Source organism: Loxodonta africana, chromosome 8, assembly GCF_030014295.1.
Source record: "Loxodonta africana isolate mLoxAfr1 chromosome 8, mLoxAfr1.hap2, whole genome shotgun sequence".
In the NCBI taxonomy this organism is placed as follows: Eukaryota; Metazoa; Chordata; class Mammalia; order Proboscidea; family Elephantidae; genus Loxodonta; species Loxodonta africana.
The window spans coordinates 33,517,414-33,539,285 of record NC_087349.1 but is presented as its reverse complement, the minus strand read 5'-3'; the positions used below and the strand labels follow the sequence as shown (position 1 = coordinate 33,539,285).

At 36.8% G+C, this 21,872-nt stretch overlaps 1 protein-coding gene across 10 annotated transcripts in view; it reads right to left on the bottom strand.

Annotated features, from left to right (window-relative positions):
• Positions 1 to 144: 144 nt before the first annotated feature.
• The window catches only part of TFEC (transcription factor EC), a 220,635-nt gene continuing 198,907 nt past the window's right edge, over positions 145 to 21,872 (bottom strand). For all 10 annotated transcript variants that reach the window (XM_023544568.2, XM_023544575.2, XM_023544574.2 and 7 more), the window contains one exon: positions 145 to 21,547. In XM_023544568.2, the coding sequence (XP_023400336.2) occupies positions 21,167 to 21,547 (381 nt within the window). In that variant the 3' untranslated portion in view covers positions 145 to 21,166. The remainder of the gene's footprint in view (positions 21,548 to 21,872) is intronic.

Genomic DNA, 21,872 nt, shown 5'->3' with positions numbered 1-21,872 from the left:
CACCTCTCTTTGGAATAGGCATAAATATGTGTCTCTTCCAGTCAGTTGGTCTGTTAGCTCTCTTTGAAATTTTTTGGCATAGACGAGCGAGCGCTTCCAGTGCTGCATCCATTTCTTGAAACATCTCAATTGATATTCCGTCAATTCCTGGAGCCTTTTTTTTTTTTCTTTTGGCCAATGTCTTCAGTGCAACTTGGACTTCTCCCTTCAGTACCATCAGTTCTTGAGCATATGCTACCCCCTGAAATGATTGAACCTCAACCAATTCTTTTTGGTATACCGACTGTGTATTCCCTCCATCTTCTTTTGATGCTTCCTGTGTTGTTCAGTGTTTTGCCCATAGACTCCTTCACTATAGCAACTCAACGCTTGAATTTTTTATTTTTCAGTTCTTTCAGCTTGGGAAATGCTGAGTGTGTTCTTCCCTTTTGGTTTTCTAACTCCAGGATTTTTGCACTATTCACTATAATATTTTACTTCATTTTCTCAAGCTGCCCTTTGAAATCTTCTGTTCAGCTCTTTTACTCCATCATTTCTTCCATTTGCTTTAGCTACTCGATGTCCAAGAGCAAGTTTCAGGTTCTCTTCTGATATCCATTTTGGTCTTTTCCTTCCTGTCTTTTCAGTGACCCCTTGCTTTCTTCATGTCCTTGATATCATTCCACAACTCATCTGGTCTTCAGTCATTAGCGTTCAACGCATCAAATCTGTTCTTGAGATGGTCTCTAAATTCAGGTGGGATATACTCAATGTCTTACTTTGGCTCTCGCGGACTTGTTCTAATTTTTTTCAGCTTCAACCTGAACTTGCATATGAGCAATTGGTGGTCTGTTCTGCAGTCATCTCCTGGACTAGTACTGACTGATGATATTGAGCTTTCCACAAATGTAGCCAATTTGATTCTTTGTATTCCATCTGGCAAGGTCCATGTGTATAGTTGCCATTTGTGTTGCTGAAAAAAGGTATTTGCAGTGAAGAAGTTGCTGGTCTTGCAAAATTCTACCATGAGATCTGCGGCATGGTTTCTATCACCGAGGCTGTATTTCCCAACTACTGATCCTTCCTCTTTGTTTCCAACTTTTGCATTCCAATCACCAATAATCATCAATGCATCCTGATTGCATTTTCTGTCAACTTCAGACTACAGAAGTTGGTAAAAATCTTCAATTTTGTGTGTAAATTTCAATTTGGTGTATAAATTCAAATAATAGTCATATTATCTTGTCTTCCTTGTAGGTATATATTATCCCATCACTAACAGCCTTGTACTTCAGGATAGATCTTGAAATGTTCTTTTTGACTATGTAGGCAACGCCATTCCGCTTCAAGTTGTCATTCTCAGCATAGTAGACAATATGTTTGTTCAATCCAAAATGGACAATACCAGTCCATTTCAGCTCAATAATGCCTAGTATATCGAAGTTTATGCATTTCGTTTCATTTTTGATTCCCAATTTTCCTAGATTCATACTTTGCATATTCCATGTTCCTATTATTAATGGATGTTTGCAGCTGTTTCTTCTCATTTTGAGTCATGCCACATCAGCAAATGAGGGTCTCGAAAGCTTAACTCCATCCACATCATTAAGGTCAACTCTACTTTGAAGAAGCAGCTCTTCCCCAGTTGTCTTCTGAGTGTCTTCCAACCTGAGAGGCTCATCTTCTGGGACAAAAGCAGACAATGTTCTGCTGCTGTTCATAAGGTTTTCACTGACCTTTTTTTTTTTTTTCAGAAGTAGACTTCCAGGTCCTTTTTCCTCATCTGTCTTAGTCTGGAAGCTCAGCTGAAACCTGTCCCCACGGTTGACCCTCCTGATATTTGAATACCAGTGGCATAGCTTCCAGTATCACAACAACATGCAAGCCCCTAGAGTATGACAAACTGACAGATGTGTGAGGGAGATAAATATAGAGAAACCATTATTCATTGGTAGTTACCAGGGAGAGGAGAGGGGATGAGGAAAGTATACTTTATACCATAGAGACTAGTTGTTTTTGATGATGTGAAAAGTGAAATCAAATGTGGATGGAGTAAGCACAGCACAACCAAAGTAAAAATGAGTGTTTGAGCACATATGGATGGGTATAAGCAAACTGGTATAGGAATAGGTACAAGTACGTACATAGGTAAGAACAGATAGAAGTATCTATAAACCTGTTGCCATCGAGTCAATTCCAACTCATAGCGACCCTACAGGGCAGAGTAGAATGGCCCCATAGAGTTTCCAAGGGGCACCTGGTGGATCTGAACTGCCAACCTTTTGATTAGCAGCTGTAGCACTTAACCACTACATTACTATGTATAAATACAAATATGTGAATGCGGGTACATATATTCATCGAAGACACAAATATGGATACTTCTCAGACATAGCTGAACACCTTCCAACATTGGTTTTCTGGGTTTGAAGGCTTAGGACCATAGTCTCATGGAACAGCTCAGTCAACTGGCAAACATAGTTCACAAAAATGGTGATCTGCATCCTAGTGAAGTGAGTAGTGTCTGAGGTCTTAAAAGCTTGCAAGTGGGCATCTAAATGCACAACTAAAGGCCTCTACTTGCCAGGAGCAAAATAGTAAGCAGGTAACCAAAAGCACAAAAAAGAAATAAATCTACACAAGCCACAACCTCATCTACCCTGAGACCAGAAGAACTAGATGATGCCCAGCTACCACCACTAACCATTCTGACCAGGGCCACAATGTCTGCTCCTGGATAGAATGGGAGAAAAATATGGAGCAGAATTCAAATTCTTATTTTAAAAAAAAAAAAGTCATACAAACTGGGACAGTAGAAACCAGAGGACTGAGACACTTTTTAAACCTAGAACTGAGCCTATCCCCTGAGATCACCTTTTAATGTAATAACAGAGTGACACAGAAGATAAAGGTATTACCCATAAGATTGGTGCCCTACTTAAAAGCCATCAATATGAGACCAAAAGGCCAATGATTACTCAAAAGAAAAGATAAGAAGATAAGGGAGCAGGGAAACTAGAGTACTGGAAAGGGAGCAAACTGAATACAAAGGTAATGTTGACACATTGTCATAAATCTAAATAATGTCAATGAACAATCTGTGTGGAAATTGTCAAATGGGAGCCTGGCTTGCTGTGTAAATTTTCACTAAAAACTTAATAAAATATTGTTTAAAATAAAATAAAGAGGTAGGTTTATATGTAATGAAACAGAAAAAAAAAAAAATTCCCAGGCACCAGAATGCTAACCACACCACTTCAATTAATATTATGAAAAAGAAGTGGTAATAAATAATTTTCCTATATCCTAACTGATGATAATTTAGTTGTGGTTAAAACTGGGGACTCAAGAGCTCAACATTGCTGGTCACATGTGTACATACTAGTCCTTGATTAAATCCAAACAGACATGTTATGTTATGTAATGAGTTTGGAAGAACAGCCTGTATCAGGAAGACATCTTCAGGTGATGCTATGACTAGAATACTCTACCAGCCAACCTGTTGCCATCAAGTTGTTTCAACTCATGGAGACTCCATGTGTGTCAGAGTAGAACTATGCTACATAGGATTTTCAATGGCTGATTTTTCAAAAGTAGATTGCTGGGCCTTTCTCCCAAGTGTCTCTGGGTGGAATTGAACCTCTAACCTTTCAGTTAGCAGCCAAGTGTGTTAACAATTTGTACCACCAAGGGATTCCCTGACTCTATATCCATGTCTCCTACTATAGTCTTCCACCTTCTATACAACCTAGTTGCACTGGCCTTCTATTCCTTAGCCCTTTCTTTACCAATTTTTTATTTTAAATATTTTTGATTGCATGTGTTTTCAGTATTGCAATCCATGCTTACTAATTGAGTGTGTTTAAATTTTTGGTTGGTAATAAGGATTTTGAGAAATATGGTTTGGTAATACAAGCCACCAATAAGGTGAGTGGCGCTCTTGTGCCACAGATCTGTGGTATAACAATATACCAACAAGAACTAAGTAGAGAATTTACTGTGGACAACAGCAACGGGTTTGGTTTCGTTCCATTAGATTACGTGAGGGACCTCTGGTTTTCCAAATATGACACAGAAAAACTAAAATGACCCATCATGGCTCCCTAACTATCACACAGAAAAGCTATAATTACGCTTGCAGCATTATCTCACAGAAATAAAGAAAAAAGACAAAAGTTTACGAAACTAACACATGCAGAAAGCATCACCGAATAGAATGGTCAACCTATACAACAATGAGACTCCAACTCTGGACTGCTGAGCTTCACACATTTTAAAAGGGACCCACCTTGACACTACATGCATTAGAGTCAGAATAACATACTGCCTATGAGGTCCAGAGGCATAAAAAGTGGCTGGTATACCATTAAACCAATAGGAACTAAAGAGTTAGACAAGCTAAGTTGTTCCTACTTTGAGGCTTTTTAACATTTACTCTTTCTTCTTCCTGGTCCTTTGCATAGCTCGTACTTCCATATCTTTGAGATTTCTGTTCAAATGTCACTTAATCTGTGATACCTTCTGTGATCTCCATGTTCAAAACAATTATCTCCACTCCCATCATATCTGTCATATTGTCCTGCTTTGTTTTCTTCATAATACTTCAGAGTACTATACAGTTCACATTATTTACCGATTTATTATATGTTAATTGCCTAGCTCCCTTCTTAGAATGTGTAAGATAAATGAGGGCAGGGTCTTGGTCTTATTTACTACAGTGCCCCCTTGTCTATAATAATGCCTGACACGTAGCACAAACTCTATCATTTGTGGTGAAAATATGATTAACTTAGAGCTAGAAGATAAGGGTTTAGGTCCAAACCCTGTGATCTGGGTTATGTGGTCTAAGGTGGACCATTCATCACTTTTATGCTGAGATTTTGAATACTTACGGTATATAAATGAGCTATATGAAAATGTCTTACAAAACATATGGTCCTATGTACTTTAAATTATCTTTGTAATAAGGTTGATATTGGGTAGATGGCTAAACGGGGGGATGGAGAGATAGATACCAAACAAAAAAAAAAACATTGCCATCAAGTTGATTCTAACTCATAGCGACCCTACAGGACAGAGTAGAACTGCTTTACAGGGTTTCTAAGAAGAGGCTGGTGAATTTGAACTGCCGACCTTTTGGTTGCCAGCCAAGCACTTAACCACTACACCACCAGGGCCATGTGGAGAAATGTTGGATGTGTAGTAAAAACTAAAGTAATGGCAGGCCACTATGTGGCTCACCTACCAATTACATAAATAAAAATTTGTTAGGAAATAATAATAGAAAGGAGTACCTCATCTCTGATAATAATTGTCATAGTTATTGGTGGCTCAGTGGTTAAAGCTCTCAGCTTCTATCCATAAAGCTGGTGGTTCCAACTCACCAGCCACTCCACAGGATAAAGATGTGGCTGTCTAATTCAGTAAAGATTTACAGCCTTGGAATCCCTGTGGGACAGTTCTACTCAGACCTATAGGGTCACTACGAGTTAGAATCGATTTGATGGCAATAGGTTTGGTTTTTTCAGTATTATTCATTGAATGGTAAATACATGCAAGGGATTTAGCTAAATTCTTTATGCACTTCTCTCACTTAATCCCTACGAACAATTTGACAACTTTCTTCCCATTTTACACACAGGGAGACTGATGCAAGTGAGATTAAGTGAATCCTCACTGTCACTCTTTAGTTGCAGAGCAAGGGCTTGAACCAAGTTTGACGACAAAGGCTATGGAGCTCTCAAGCACTGTATGCTGTCTCAGAATCTAAGAAATCTGAAAGTCTCCAAGGAATTCCCCATAGGAGATCCCACGCATTTTTTTTTTAACTTGCTGAACGAATGTGTCTGCCTGGGAAATACCTAAAGTGAGCTGGGTTACTTGAAAGAGTTGCTGAAAATAGTAAGATCTAGAGTATCCATTACTGTCGAGTAGATCCTGATTCACAGTGATGCTGTAGGACAGAGTAGACCTCCCTATAGGATTTCCAAGGCTGTAATCTTTGTTTTGGGTTTTTAATTTTTAATCTTTGTTTTGGGTTTTTAATCTTTATGGTTGCAGGCTGCCACTTCTTTCTCCTGGTGGATTCGAACTGCCAACCTTTCGTTTAGCAGTTATTCCCTTAACAACTCCACCACCAGGGTTCCTTAAGATCTAGAGCACAGTCATAGAATTTGAAAAGAAAAAAGCCATTCAAAACTTCAATTTTCCTCTTTTCCTTTATGAATAATTACAAACACCCACAGAGACATTTTGCATTTAATTAATCTTTGTCTCCTCCTCCTCTTCTCCCTGCTCTTCCTCCTCCTCCAACCTTCCCCTTTTCTCTCTTCTTCTCCTTTCCCCTCCTTGCCTCTCTTTTTCACTTTCTCTTCTCCTTCTTCCTTTTATTTTTGGCTTCTCTTGGATTATTTTTCTGTTTTCACCTTTTCAGAGATCCCACTCATGCCCATGGTTTGAATACCAAATCTAATATGAGCATTCTCCATCACCTTGAGGCTGTCTTCTGTGATCTACAAAATTTACCAATATACCCACAAATAACTATGCATAATGCCCATGTCACTGTAAATTTGCTGCTTGTAAAGCCCAGTCTATTAAGATAGTCCTTTACTGAGTACACTTTCATCCACGGACAAATCTAAGTCCTATTCACCCAGAAAAGCTGCACTGAGAAAATAAGTGTATTGCAAGCACTAGATCAGTAGTGGATTCTGCAGCTACAGCACATTGGCCTGGAGCTAGGTGACCTGGAGTCTGATTCTAGATCTAGCTGTGTGATGGTGACGAGTCACAGAAATTATCCCGTCTCATTTGAGTGTAGGGTATCAGGAAAATGATAAAGTCACATTTCCCTCTGAACATCCCCCCCAAAAGAAAAACATTGCTGTCTAGTTGTTTCTGACTCATAGGGACCCTATAGGACAGAGTAAAACTGTCCCAGAGGGTTTCCAAGGCTCTAATCTTGACAGACAGACTGCCACATCTTTCTCCCGAGGAGTGGCTGGTCGTTTGAACCACCAGTCTCTCAGTTAGCAGCCAGGTACTTAACCACTGCATCACCAAGGCCTGGAAATAGTCTCTGCGTTTTAAGATGTATGTGATTAGACTGATCCCACCTGAATAATGCGGGGTACTCTCCCATTTAAGCATCCTTAATTGAGCAGTCTCAACGCAGACCTCTAAAGCAACTTTTGAAGTTTCTTCAGCCTCACAGCAATTTCCTGCCCTCTGTTCTTGATCCTTTTCATCCGCTTCCTGAAGTGGTCACTGACCTCAGGGTCCACCCTGAGTCAGGCTTTACCCCTTTAAGGTATAACAGAGTCACTCTAGATTGAGTCTGAATAATGTTGTGTTTTTACTATTCATTTATTTCAGTATATCAGGTTTTCCTGGATGACCAAATGGAGATAAGTGGGCTACAATGTCAACACAATGAATGTTAAGTGTTGGAGGGAGGTCATAAGAGATGTGTTGCAGGGTTCTGTCTTCCCTAGTGTGAATGATTTCTATCAAAAGCCTACATCAAAAGAAATTAGAAGTCATGAAATGAGAGGTAAATTTTTCTTTGATGTAATGAATTGCAGGAAAGAATCAATACCCAGAAAGAGTTCAGTAGTATGGAACATCGGCCATATTCTTCAACATAAAATGTAACAGTAATAAAGTTCTATACTCAAATCCAAAAAACTAGCTAAACAAAACTTAAAATGGGAACTTAACACAGTAACGGTCTTGCAAGTTGTGTGTGTGTGTGTATATATATACATATATATACGCACGTATATACATATACATGTCTGTATATTTGCATATAAAAAAACAAACCCATTGCCATCGAGTTGATTCTGACACACAGCAACCATATATACATATATATATATACACACACACATATGTTGTTGTTGTTAGGTGCCATTGAATTGTTTACAACTCATAGCGATCCTATGTACAACAGAACAAAACGCTGCCCGGTCCTGCACCATGCCCACAATCATCGTTATGCTTGAACCCACTGCTGCAGCCACTGTGTCAATCCATCTCGTTGAGGGTTTTCCTCTTTTCCTTTGACACTGTGCTTTACCAAGCACGATGTCCTTCTCCAAGGACTGATCTCTCCTGATAACATGTCCAAAGTGTGTAAGATGTAGTCTCACCATCCTTGCTTCTAAGAAGCATTCTCATTGTGCTTTTTCCAAGACAGATTTGTTTGTTCTTTTGGCAGTCCATGGCATATTCAATATTCTTCTCCAACACCACAATTCAAAGGTTTCAATTATTCTTTGGTATTGCTTATTCATTGCCCAGCTTTAGCATGCATATGATGGTACTGAAAATACCATGGCTTGAATCAGGCAGACCTTAATCTTCAACGTGACATCTTTGTTTTTCAACACTTTAAAGAGGTCTTTTGCAGCAAATTTTCCCAATGCAATGCATCTTTTGATTTATTGACTGCTGCTTCCATGGATGTTGATTGTGGATCCAAGTAAAATGAAATCCTTGACAACTTCAATCTTTTCTACATTTATCATGATGTTGCTTGTGGGTCCGCTCATAAGGATTTTTGTGCAATCCATGCTGAAGGCTTGGTCTTTGATCTTCATCTGTAAGTGTTTTAAGTCCTCTTCACTTTCAAGGAAGCAAGGTTGTGAACAATGCAGGTTGTTAATGAGTCTTCTACCAATCCTGATGCACTGTTCTTCTTCATATGGTCCAACTTCTCGGTTTATTTACTCAGCATACAAATTGAATAGGTATGGTGAAATATCTCTCTCTCTCTATATATATATGTTGTTGTTAGGTGCCATCGAGTTGGCTCCAATTCATAGTGACCCTATGCACAACAGAACGAAACACTGCCCAGTCCTGAGCCATCCTTACAATCGTTGTTATGCTTGAGCTCATTCCTGCAGCCACTGTGTCAATCCACCTCGGTGAGGGTCTTCCTCTTTTCTGCTGACCCTGTACTCTGCCAAGCATGATGTCCTTCTCCAGGGACTGATCCCTCCTGACAACATGTCCAAAGTATGTAAGACTCAGTCTCGCCATCCTTGCTTCTAAGGAGCATTCTAGTTGTACTTCTTCCAAGACAGATTTGTTCATTCTTTTGTCAGTCCATGGTATATTCAATATTCTTCCCCAACACCACAATTCAAAGGCGTCAATTCTTCTTCGGTCTTCCTTATTCATTGTCCAGCTTTCACATGCATATGATGTGATTGAAAATACCATGGCTAGGGTCAGGCGCACCTTAGTCTTCAAGGTGACATCTTTGCTCTTCAACACTTTGAAGAGATCATTTGCAGCAGGTTTCCCAATGGAATGCGTCTTTTGATTTTTTGACTGCTGCTTCCATGGCTGTTGATTGTGGATCCAAGTCAAATGAAATCCTTGACAACTTCAATCTTTTCTCTGTTTGTCATGATGTTGCTCATTGGTCCAGTTGTGAGGATTTTTGTTTTCTTTATGTTGAGGTGCAAACCATAGTGAAGGCTGTGGTCTTTGATCTTCATTAATAAGTGCTTCAAGTCCTCTTCACTTTCAGCAAGCAAGGTTGTGTCATCTGTATAACGTAGGTTGTTAATGAGTCTTCCTCCAATCCTGGTGCTCCATTCTTCTTCATATAGTCCAGCTTCTTGGATTATTTGCTCAGCATACAGATTGAATAGGTAGGGTGAAAGAATACAACCCTGACGCACACCTTTCCTGGCTTTAAACCAATCAGTATCCCCCTGTTCTGTCCGAGCAACTGCCTCTTGATCTACATAAAGGTTCCTCATGAGCACAATTAAGAGTTCTGGAATTTCCTTTCTTCTCAATGTTATCCCTAATTTGTTATGATCCACACAGTCGAATGTCTTTGCATAGTCAATAAAACACAGGTAGACATCCTTCTGGTATTCTCTGCTTTCAGCCAGGATCCATCTGACATCAGCAATGATATCCTTGGTTCCACGTCCTCTTCTGAAGCCAGCCTGAATTTCTGGCAGTTCCCTGTTGATATATTGCTGCAGCTGTTTTTGAATGATCTTCATCAAAATTTTGCTTGCGTGTGATATTAATGATATTGTTCTATAATTTCCACATTCGGTTGGATCACCTTTCTTGGGACTAGGCATAAATATGGATCTCTTCCAGTCAGTTGGCCAGGAAGCTATCTTCCATATTTCTTGGCATAGACGAGTGAGCACTTCCAGTGCTGCATCTGTTTGTTGAAACATCTCAGTTGATATTCCATCAATTCCTGGAGCCTTGCTTTTTGCCAATGCCTTCAGAGCAGCTTGGACTTCTTCCTTCAGTACCATCGGTTCCTGATCATATGCCACCTCTTGAAATGGTTGAACATCGACTAATTCTTTTTGGTATAATGACTCTGTGTATTCCTTCCATCTTCTTTTGATGCTTCCTGTGTCTTTTAATATTTTCCCCATAGAACCCTTCATTATTGGAACTCGAGGTTTGAATTTTTTTCTCCAGTTCTTTCATTTTGAGAAATGCCGAGCGTGTTCTTCCCTTTTGGTTTTTCATCTCCAGCTCTTTGCACATGTTATTATAATACTTTACTTTATATGTGTGTATACACATACATAAAATGTATATGTAAATGTATAAATATATTCAAGTCTATTTATGTAGATGTATATGCATATAAAAAAATTTTTTATATGTATGTGTAGGTATATAAATATGTTCAAGTCTATCTATTTATGTAAATATAAGTCACTATGTAAGTCACAAGTTATTTTGCCAATACATTTATTTATGTCTATCTATTTATGTAGATATAGACAGATAGATGATTCAGGAAAGGTACCTAAACTAGGAAAAAGAATCCCACACTGGAATATTGCCGTTTGTTCCGGAGTCATTTTAAGGGAAAGCAACTGAAACTTTGGAGAAAACTTAGGAGAAATGACCAAAAGAGTGAATGAATTTTAAAACCATTTGATATGAGGAACATTAAAGTTACTGGCAATTTTTAGACTTAAGGAACAAAAATTTAGATAATACTTGAAGACTTTCACATTCGTAGAAGAGGAATTGTTTGAGAGTTAAAAAAAAAAAAAAAACTAGTGTAAGAAATAAAGATTTTAGCCAAACATGGGAAAACATACTTAATAGAGGAATTTTTGAGTGGAATGGTTTGCCAAATGAAAAAGATATAGGAGACATGGATAGAAATTTAGGATACTCTAACATCTAAGAAGCTGAAATGGAAAAACAGACTGTGAAGGGGAAGACAGAAAAACGAGAAAGATGATAGTGATGTCAGAGACAAAGGGAGAGTGAAAGAATGAGTTTCAGAGTGGAGTGGCCAAAAGATTTTAATGCCTGGAATTCCATAGTAGCTTCCTAACTGGTCTCTTTATTTAAAACTGCAACCTACCCTCTAACCCCCACTGTTGGTACCAATTTTCAAAGCATGTGCTTTTCTTGAGTAGCATTCTTCAGTCCAAATAAGATTATTTTTTGTGGAAGATGCTGTAGGTAGGATTCAGGTGACACTTCTGGGGATACTTTAAACTTTAAGACTCTATCATTCCATAAAAATTATATGGGAGACAAAGATTACCTATAAGGAGACATCTTACCCTAAAAATCCAATGTTTCCATAATCTGGTGGCTGTCTCTACTTCTTTTTGCTCTGAGCAAACAATTCAAGAGACTTCCTTGTTCACTCATTTAAACAAAACTCAAGAGCTTGACATTGGGAACATCCTATTTTCCATTAGACTTCATCTCATCCTATTCCTCAATCTTTCACTCCTGACCAGAAGCTTTCCTTACTGTTTTCTACGCAAGATTTTTTTCTATTTCTATAATGACTCTGATTGCCGGAGTATGGAATGTTCTTTCCTGTTTTCCCAACAATTCAATTCCTAGCCCAAGACTTTTCTTGGACCATATATCTTTCATAGACTTTTATCTTCATGGAGAGTGTCACTTATTCTAAATTTTTACAGTGTAAAACCTCTGCATTAGATTTGAGCCCTTGTTCAGATATTGCTTTGAGTTCTCTGGTTATTTCACATATTTAGTGCTCTGAAATTCTATTTAGATGGCTAAATTCTTCAAGCACAGATTCATTTTTTTACATTCCCCTCAGCAGCAGCCATTGTTACTTGAGGCATGCTTATTAAACACACAGTGAATGAATAAATGGATGAATTGAAGAGCAGTTTCTCTATATCACTTGTCACAAAATTTGATATTTTTCCTCCTTGAACTCACATTTTAGATAAGCCAAAAGATAAGGTAAATCTGATCTCACTGCAGGTGCAAGAATTGACAAAGAGAGGTTGGAAGGCAAGCATTTCAATGAATGGTCACAGCCTTGAGTGACCATCACTCCATTATTTGAAGATTCTGACACTTCCACACTTCTCTTACCTGCAATTAACCATCACTTAATCATTTATTAAAGACCTGTCATGTTTAGGCAAGTCACTCTGTTAAGTACTGTGGGATACAGAGAAAGTTAATTTGTATTTCTGCATCTAGTGTCATGGGAAAGGTAATCTATGCATTGCTGTAATAAACAGCAATACAAAGACAGAATATAAGTAGCAGTTGAATGATGCAGCCAGCAAAGACTATGTTGATGATAACTGATGACTGGGTGGGTGAGAGAAAGCCTGAAAATTAGGAAAATCTTGCAGTGGCCTTGATACATTAAAGAACAGAAGGCCAGACTAGGATAAGAGTTGTGAGGGCTGACTATCCATTGAATACGGATCCTGTGTTGCAAAGGTGGGAGCCCTGGCAGGGCAGTGGTTAAGCATTTGGCTGCTAACCAAAAGATCGGCAGTCTGAATCCACCAGCTGCTCCTTGGAAACCCTATGAGGTAGCTCTAATCTGTCCTATAGGGTCGCTATGAGTCAGAATCAACTTGGTGGCACCGAGTTGGTTTTTTTTTTTTTGGTTGTTAAGGTAAGCCATCTACATCTGAAATCTGCTTTTAAATATGAAAGGATTGGTAAATCATTGGCAAATATAACCAATGAATATATAAAAATTAATGTCAGAGCAAATGAAGTTTTAGGTTTCCCCAACTTTCAGTAACTGTCCTTACTGAATGGATATCAGAATAGATTTCATACAACTACATACTGCCTCTAACACTGTTAGAATGATTGTAAAGTCTTGAAGGATTTATAAACTCACTTGCACCATATAATTATGTAAAATCAGTATTTTTGAAGAGATAGCCCATTTTACTCAAACACATTTTTTCTCCACACATACACACAGCATTCACTTTTCAATTTGTGTAAGCAAATAAATTATAATCTTGACTGTAGTATTGTTTGCAGCAATTCAATATTTTCTGAACATAGCTGTTATTCTATTATGATGCTTGAATGATTCACATGCAATGTTTCCAATCTACTTTTCCTGGCTTATGAAACTTTTTAAAGAAATGTTAGCATTTGCGGGCACCAGATGTTTTGACATAAGGAGAAGCAATATGTAAATTTTAATCTTTGTTAGGAACAATAGCCCGCAGGCAACTTTTTCTTATTACATGAATCATGCACTTAACCACAATGTGGTCAATCCTATCAAAATCATCACCATCTAGAATGTTGTACTCTTGTCTTATTGTTGCCAATTAATGAAACCGATATATATTTAACATGATGGGTATCTATTACTTAACCAATAGGCCTTGTTGTATTTTACCACTTAACCACCTCATAGCTAGAATTTTATAGGTGATTTTTAATAACAACAACAGCTGTTGTTATTAGGTGCCGTTGAGTCGGTTCAGAGTCATAGTGACTCTCTGTACGACAGAATGCAACACTGCCGGGTCCGGTACCATCCGCACAATCGTTGCCATGCTTGAGCCCATTGTTTCGGCTGCTGTGTCATTCCTTCTTGTTGAGGGTCTTCCTCTTTTTGCTGATCCTCTACCGAGCGTGATGTCCTTCTCTAGTGACTGGTCCCTCCTTATAACACACCCAAAGTACATGAGACAAAGTCTCGCCATCCTTTGTTCTAAGGAGCATTCTCGTTGTACTTCCAACGCAGATTTGTAACAGCAACAACTTTTTAGGTGGGTTTTAATCTTCCGTTTGCCAGTCAATAAAATCTATGCTTACATTTAAGCTGTAAATATAAACTATGTTAATAAAGGGCATTAAAACTTATTACAGCTTTCCTCATCTTTTCAATCTTTTTGTCTTCAACTCAGCGTGAAGACATACGTGTGTATATGTGTGTGTGTGTGTATGCAAGAAAAATGATTTGAGGATAGCTTCAATTTTACCTACATGTATGTCCCAATAATGATAACATATTCTTATGTACATAGCCCTTCCTAAAAGAGAAAGATCAGAAAAATATTAAGACTCTCACATGTCAACACATGTATACAGGCCCAAGCACACCACACACATACATACATACACAATACACAATCTAATGTAAAAAATCCATTTGGCCACCCATCTTTTCATTTTACATAATGTCAAAAAAAATCCTGACTTATTTCTACCTGTATTAGATTAGTTATTCCTTTTCACACAAAAATTACTATATTGACCAGTTTTTTGTCATCGATAATTCTTTAAGAAAAATATCCAGGTGGTATTAGTTCTTAAAAAGCAATGAACCAATATTTGAACATATAAAAAACATAAAATATTGCTTTTTATAGTTAACTCAGAGCAGTCCTCTTTTATCATTCTTGAAGCAAGTATGTAGGACAAATCCATAAACACAGTATTAAATATCAGAAAGTCTCAACACTTAACTGAAATCCTTATTAATTTCATTACCAAGGGATAGGTCTAGTCAATACCAATTAGCAGTGTTATAATATTTTACATATTAAAATCCAGTATTCTGTTTATCCTCGATTGTCTGGGGACCATCTAGTATATTAAAAGGTTTTACAGAGTTTCTTAGAAATTTCACTGCTACCATTATGCCTGCTAGCAATTTTGCAACATTCTGATAAATATTTTCCATAAATCGGACCCATAACAGCATGGAGAAGCAGATGGCAAGAGACCATGTTAAAGATGTAACAATTATTTTCATTAATAGGGAAATGTTGGATCACAGTTTTCAGCATGGACTATTTAGTGAACAATTGTTAGTTGTGAACTGTTCTGGCTGCTAAATATCCTTTCAGATGATTAACCCACTTTCTGTATTTCTCAGCGCAGTCTATGTAAAAAGACAGAACAAACAGCACAGTAAACGTTTAATAATTACATGCTTTCATTTTACATATGCAAAGAAAATATCGGCGCATTTGAAAAACTATTTCTACAAAGATTCATGTATGTATTAACGTACACCAGTGTTCTTTATTTTCTTAGAAAATAAGACATATTGCTTTGTTACTAAAAATGAAAAATAGCAATAATTACCAATTCTAGAGTCTTATTACACTAACAATGTTTTCTTGATCTAACCAATGTTAGATTAAAATTATAGGAACGTTATTTCAGCTATTCATACATCTAACCATATTAAAGTCAAAGATTTTTAACTACATTGTTATTAAGATTAAATAGCTGAATTAATTTTAGCTTTTTATGCCATAAGCAACTGAAAGCTGTTAGATAAAATCCTTGATTTTAGTTACCTTTTAAGATTTAGAGTCCATGTATTAAAAAGTAATATAATATGTAATTTCCTGATTATATATCATTCTTTCAGCAAAATAACAGCCTCCACTTTTCTTTTGCATATTTCTAGTCAGTTACATATATAATCACCAGCTTTAAATAACACACAAACAAACTTATTTCTGTGGGAAAACAAAGATGGAAATGCAAAATTTTGAAAATAAAGTAGTAACACAGGAAAGGGAGAGGTAGCGTTTAAACACAAAAGTCTTAAACTTTATTCTGGAAGACTGTTGAATAAATGTAGGTGGGAAAAAGACATTTCACTGAGGATTTCATCAGTAGAAAACACAACAGAAGCCATCTGGATATGTAGAAATACATAAGTCCCTTTGCAAAAAGAAGATAAAAAGTTCCCTTTTATGTATAAAGCAGCAAACAGTAGTATTCCATTGCTAAATTGGCTAAATCCAGGAGGAGTTTTCTTTTTTTTCTTTTAGTCAAAATAACTGTCTTATGATAATCTCCTACACACCCAAATTCTCTGTGAGCCTGACAGGAAAAATAAAAAATACATAGCATAGAAAATTTTTAAGAAAAGCTATTTTTTCCTCAATTTTTTAAATGTTTTTTTTTTCAACTTAAAAATCACACAAATGCTAAAACATTTTTGTGTGCAATGAATCATGATCATAGGAGGGTCATATGACACATTAGATCAGCAATACTCCAAATGTGTTTAGTATTTATTAAGTAAAGGTAATGAAATCTGTGTCTATGTAATTCATACTAACTCAAATTGACATCTTAATCTTATCAAAGCAAAATAATATTCAACATGCCGGGGCAATGGAGGGGCAAATGGTGTAATTCCTTGTAGTGTATACAGATTGTGTCATTACCAATACCGAAGCAAAATTCAATCCTTCAGGTGTTTTCCAAAAACCCAGATGGATGATCTAGTGCTGATAAAACAGTAAAATGATCCATTGAACCGAATTTTTGTCTACATTTTAGGCATTATAAGATCAGTAAATATTAACCTTGAGATATTGTAAAATCATTGGAACACTTAATTATGTCATTTTTATATTCAAATATTAAAATACCTCAATATCAAAACAGAAAAAGTATTTTCACGATACCTTGAAGCATAAAAAAATTCCAATCTAACTCAATCTGTCAAAACAAAAGAAAAATAAATTCTTTTTTTTTTCAGTTAAGAAATCTCACTTCTCCCCTGACATTAAGGTAAATAGCACACCAAACTTAGAAACTCATTGTGTCTCTCTTTATATATATTTTTTAAGTATGTGCTATCATATATTTTATTTATAGGCACGTGGATGGAAAAAATTGAATTAAAAAAGGAAGAAGGTCATTTCTCAATGTCTTCAGCTCATCTGGTTTTTTATTATTTAGAACTTGTTCCTATACAAAGGAAGTTCTGCACTCATCACCAATATCATGCCTGTAAATTGAGGAAATTGTGGTCCAGTTGACATGGGAAAAGTTCAAAGGAAAAAAAAAGGATATAAAAAATAATTTTAAAAAAGTTGTAAAGGTCTATATATACTCACAGGAAGTCCTCGTTATTTTAATATAATTGTGAATTGAAAAAGGCTGATTAACGTGAATCTACTACAAGTGGACCAGCATTTTATAATAAATAGAGGGAAAAGATTAACTGAGAATATACCATGGCCTGCCAAGAGAATGAACAAATCTGTCTTGGAAGAAATGTAGCCAGAATGCTCCTTAGAAGCAAGGATGGCAAGACTATGTCTCACATACTTCGGAAATGTTATCAGGGAGGATCAGTCCCTGGAGAAGGACATCATGCTTGGTAAAGTAGAGTGTCATTGGAAGAGAGGAAGACCCTCAACAAAATGGAATGACACAGTGGCTGTAACGATGGACTCAAACATAGCAACGATTGTGAGGATGGCGCAAGACCAGGCAGTGTGTTTGGACTGTTGTACATAGGGTTGCTGTGAGTTGAAACCAACTGGATAGCACCTAACAACAACAATCTGGAAAAAATAGTTTAAAATAATAAAAATAAATTTATCTTTTTAAAAATTATGTTAAAATTGTAATTTTGCATGAATTCTTTCAATGAGCAAGTCTTGGTTAATAGTTTATTAATAGCCTAGTGCTATCTGATGCTTTTTTTGCGACAAACTTGTTTGGTAAATAATGTGCCATCTTTTACCGTTATAAGAAGTTTCATTTCTGCAAAAATATCCTACATCTTCATCAATTCTCCCAGGGGTTGCTCTTGATTCTTAGATATTCAAATAATTTACTTTTGAAATTTATTTGCATCATTTTAAAATTGTGATTGTGGGGTGTTTACAATATCCAATAGTCGTAGAGAAACTGACCCACAGATAGGTAACACACAGGAGGTGTAATTGCTAATGTTGAGTGGAAGGACTATTTGGAAGGAGACTACTTTTATAAGTAAACAACTTAGTGAATAATACATTTGGTAGAATTTTGCCTTACTATGCAGCTATGGGGATTGGGATAATGATATTCAGGTGACTAGGATTTCCTCCCTCATAAGAATCTCCACCCCCATTACTACATATGACACTAATCATGCATGTATCTCTTGATAGATATATGTCTACTTGTCAAAGTAACAGATCAGATGCAGGATTTCTTCACCTGGGATCCAAGGAGCCAATTCAGGAGGTCCCTGAAACTTTATGGATATAGAAAAATTTCTGTCCATACATATGATTCTGTATTTTTCTGAGAGTCTATAACTTTTGCTACATTCTTAAGGGATCCATCCCCTTAAAAAGTTAAGAACTACTGTCTAACGAATTGTTTAATCTGTTTCAATTGACTGTGACACAGCACTACTCTTTACTCTGTCTTTAAAAATCCATTACCCATTTTACAGTGCCCCAACAGCTATCATAATCCAAAAGTAGTAGCAAATTATTAGTACCCCCTCTAGATCTCTTTGTCTAGGTTCTACCATCCTTATGTTATGTGTCTAGCCCTTAGGCTAGCCGAGATGATGAGGTATAGAGTCAGTGCTGGGTAGTAGTACTTTAACAGAGTGAAAAATGATGAACTAGAAAGAACATCATTATTAGGGCAAGCCTTCTCAGAATATAAGATACAAGAATAATGGTGAAAACAGAAATCAGCTTCTATCTAGAATGGCGAGTTTTCCATGGACCCAGAAATCGATTCTTTCTTTATAACTTGCAATGTTGAATGATCAACTCAGATAATAAAATGGAATTTTGTCATAAAGTTAAAAGTAAGTATATAATGTCCTTTTGAAAATTATTGAGAAAATATCTCGCTGCTCTCTGTCTCAGGGTATATTTCAGATAAATTTATCTATTTGGCTTTAATGACTGTCCGGGAAATTAAGAACTTTTCTCAAGTCAAGCAGTTAAAATTATTTTAATTCTTCAAAATCTGAGATAGTGATGTAAGCTAAAACAAAAACCAGTTGCCATCCAGTCAATTCCAACTCATGGCGACTGTATGTGTTTCAGAGTAGAATTGCACTCCAGAGACTCTTCAAAGGCTGTAATCTTTTGGAATTAGATTGCCAAGCCTTTTTTTCCAGACATGGATTAATAATTATGCCATAAGGATTTATTATTTTCCCACTGTCATCAAAGTTTGCTCTGAAGATGACATATTTTCCATGTGAGTAGTATTTAAAACTTCTTTTCACAAATTTATGCCAAAGTTTAATATACATGAAAAATTATATCTCAGTAGTTAGTAACCTATAGTAGCATTTTAATTTTAGGCTTTCTCTCTCCTAGTTAAAAAGAAAAAGTCTATTTTTACTGTATCATATCATCCTAGTTTTCAAGGGCCTGTAAAACCTGTTGCCAATATTATTTTCCAAACTCCCTGATAGGTGTCTTCTCAGGTGGGCAGATTGTTCTAATGAGTGTCCCATGAGGAACCCTCCTCTGACTTATATTTACCTTTATCATTTGGTTTATATTATTTCTCTATAAGCCCTCCTTTTCACACATTTATGTCTTTAAAAAAAACCTAAATTCTGTTGTTCCCTTAAAGGCTTTTCTGACTCTCCAACCCTTCATTCGTTTTCATTTTTGCTGACCTGCTGTATTTCCAGCTGCACCAATTAGACCTTAATTCTGTATGTCCTCTATCTTTGGTGGTTGCTTCATATGCAGTCTTTTGGGCTCCCCGAGAAGGAAGACTATGTCTTGCTCATCTGTTCAACACTTTCTCCGGACCCACTGCGGATCCTAGTATTCACTCCACAAATACTCATAGGTCAGGTGATTACCCACGGAGCTTCACCACAAAGCAAAATGTTGGTAACTTAACTGCTAAACTGAAAACAAGCTCAAAAGATAAAAATCAGAGAAAAGCATCATAGATACAAATGTATGTAATAGATGCTAACAAAGCAAAAAAGTTCAGGCACTTATGGGAACAGAACTTTATCCTCCACTAAAAACTAAACATAATAAGAAATAGTTCCATCTTTGATTAATTATCTTGTCAGCTAGAAATCCAATTTTCAGTATTTTGTCAGTTTGAAGCAAAACTGAATCCATTGTTCTCAACAACTATTTAATCGACATCCAATATTGGGCGCGGTGATAAATTTTAAATAGCTGACAAATTTTCTTCGAAGAAAGATTTTTTTATATTCATTAACCAAAATTGATTATCCAACTTCTCTTCTTGATGAAGGAAAGAAGATTTTGGAATGTGGTGATGATTAGAAAATCTGAATGAAGGGGGGAAAAAAGAACACATACCACCTGGATTGATGCATGTGTATATGAAGCCATAAAATTTTAGCCCATATTCTTACGAACATGGTTGTCAGGAGGAAAACATTCAATGAGTTCCTTTTTCTGTATAGAGCATGTCTCCACAAATATGCAAGGATGCTTTTAGGATTACTGTAACTGAACTGACTAAAGGAATTAGGATCTAATTTTAGTAACCAATGTTTTTGTAAGTTTTCTATATCTCATTATGGAAAATCCTAACATCTATCGTATTCAATTTTCAGTTACAAATGACAGATAATCTATTTTATAATTATTTCCCCTATCAGGTTTGAACTTTAGACAACATGACCACCAGACAGTGGAGAGAGATAATGAACGACCAGATCAGTTCATCTTGATTCTTGGGACACTGATCTTGGAAGAGCTGAACAGTGAATATGGAAGTGAATGGCTAAGAAAAGGGTTGTACATGTCAGCAGATTTACTCTTTGCAATCTGTTAGTTCCAGTAGTACATCACCAAGTTTCCACTTTTGAAACACCCAAAGAGAACTATTTTTCATACTCTACTCTTGCCAGGAAAACAAACATTAAGTAAATCTAGACTCTGTAGTCAAAGAGGAAACAATCTTTGTTAGCTCTCAATACTTCGTCAACATCGTGCTTCTTCTTCCTGTGAATTCCTCTGTTGCTTCTAATGAATCTTTTTTTCATGAACAGCATGTTCCTTTCAGAAAAAATAAGCCAAAGATGTACAGCAAATTCAGAACACGATTGCATAGCACCGGCATGGAATTGCTTCCGAGTTGATGACTTGAGTCAGTTTATTTTTTATAACTCATCACCATCATCTGAGCTAAAACTACTTTTTCTACTGCTCTCTTTGGAAACCGTAGGGGAAGTGGCAGATAGCAGAGGATCTGTTCCAAATGGGGATACTGTGTCATCCAGTAACATGACATCCAACCTTTGTTCCTCTTTCAAAGCGGCACTAAATGACAAATCAGTGAAGTGCGACAAGGGATCAGAGAAGGCCATCACTTGATCACAGAGTTCAGGGCTTGGTCCCTGAGACAGAGTCAGTTGCTGGCAATAGTCCACTGAATTCTGCTCGGGATGAGTCTGTTGTTTGGTGACCTGAGCATCTAAGTCCATTGTGCCAAGAGAAGCCAGGGTTGGCAGACCGTGTGCACGAGCCTGTATTTCTAGTTCCTGCAATTTCAAACAAACAAGATTAATTAGCTCATGACTTGGAAAGTCAACTCTAGAGAATAAACCAGAAATAGAAACAACCATCAACAAGCATCCGAGTATGAAGACTAATACAAATTATAGTTTTGCAAATAATGGTAACTGGTATATTTCTAATGCCTGAAAAATAGTCCTGAGAAAAATACTAGGCTTTTTAGTTTGTTAGTTTGTTTGTTTTTTAATTCTTCTCGCGTTGCTCTGTGAAGAAACACACAGCACATGACGGTCCTGTAGTGCCTCAGCCTACAATACAGCTAGCAGAAGATAGTGGGAAAATCCTTCGCTT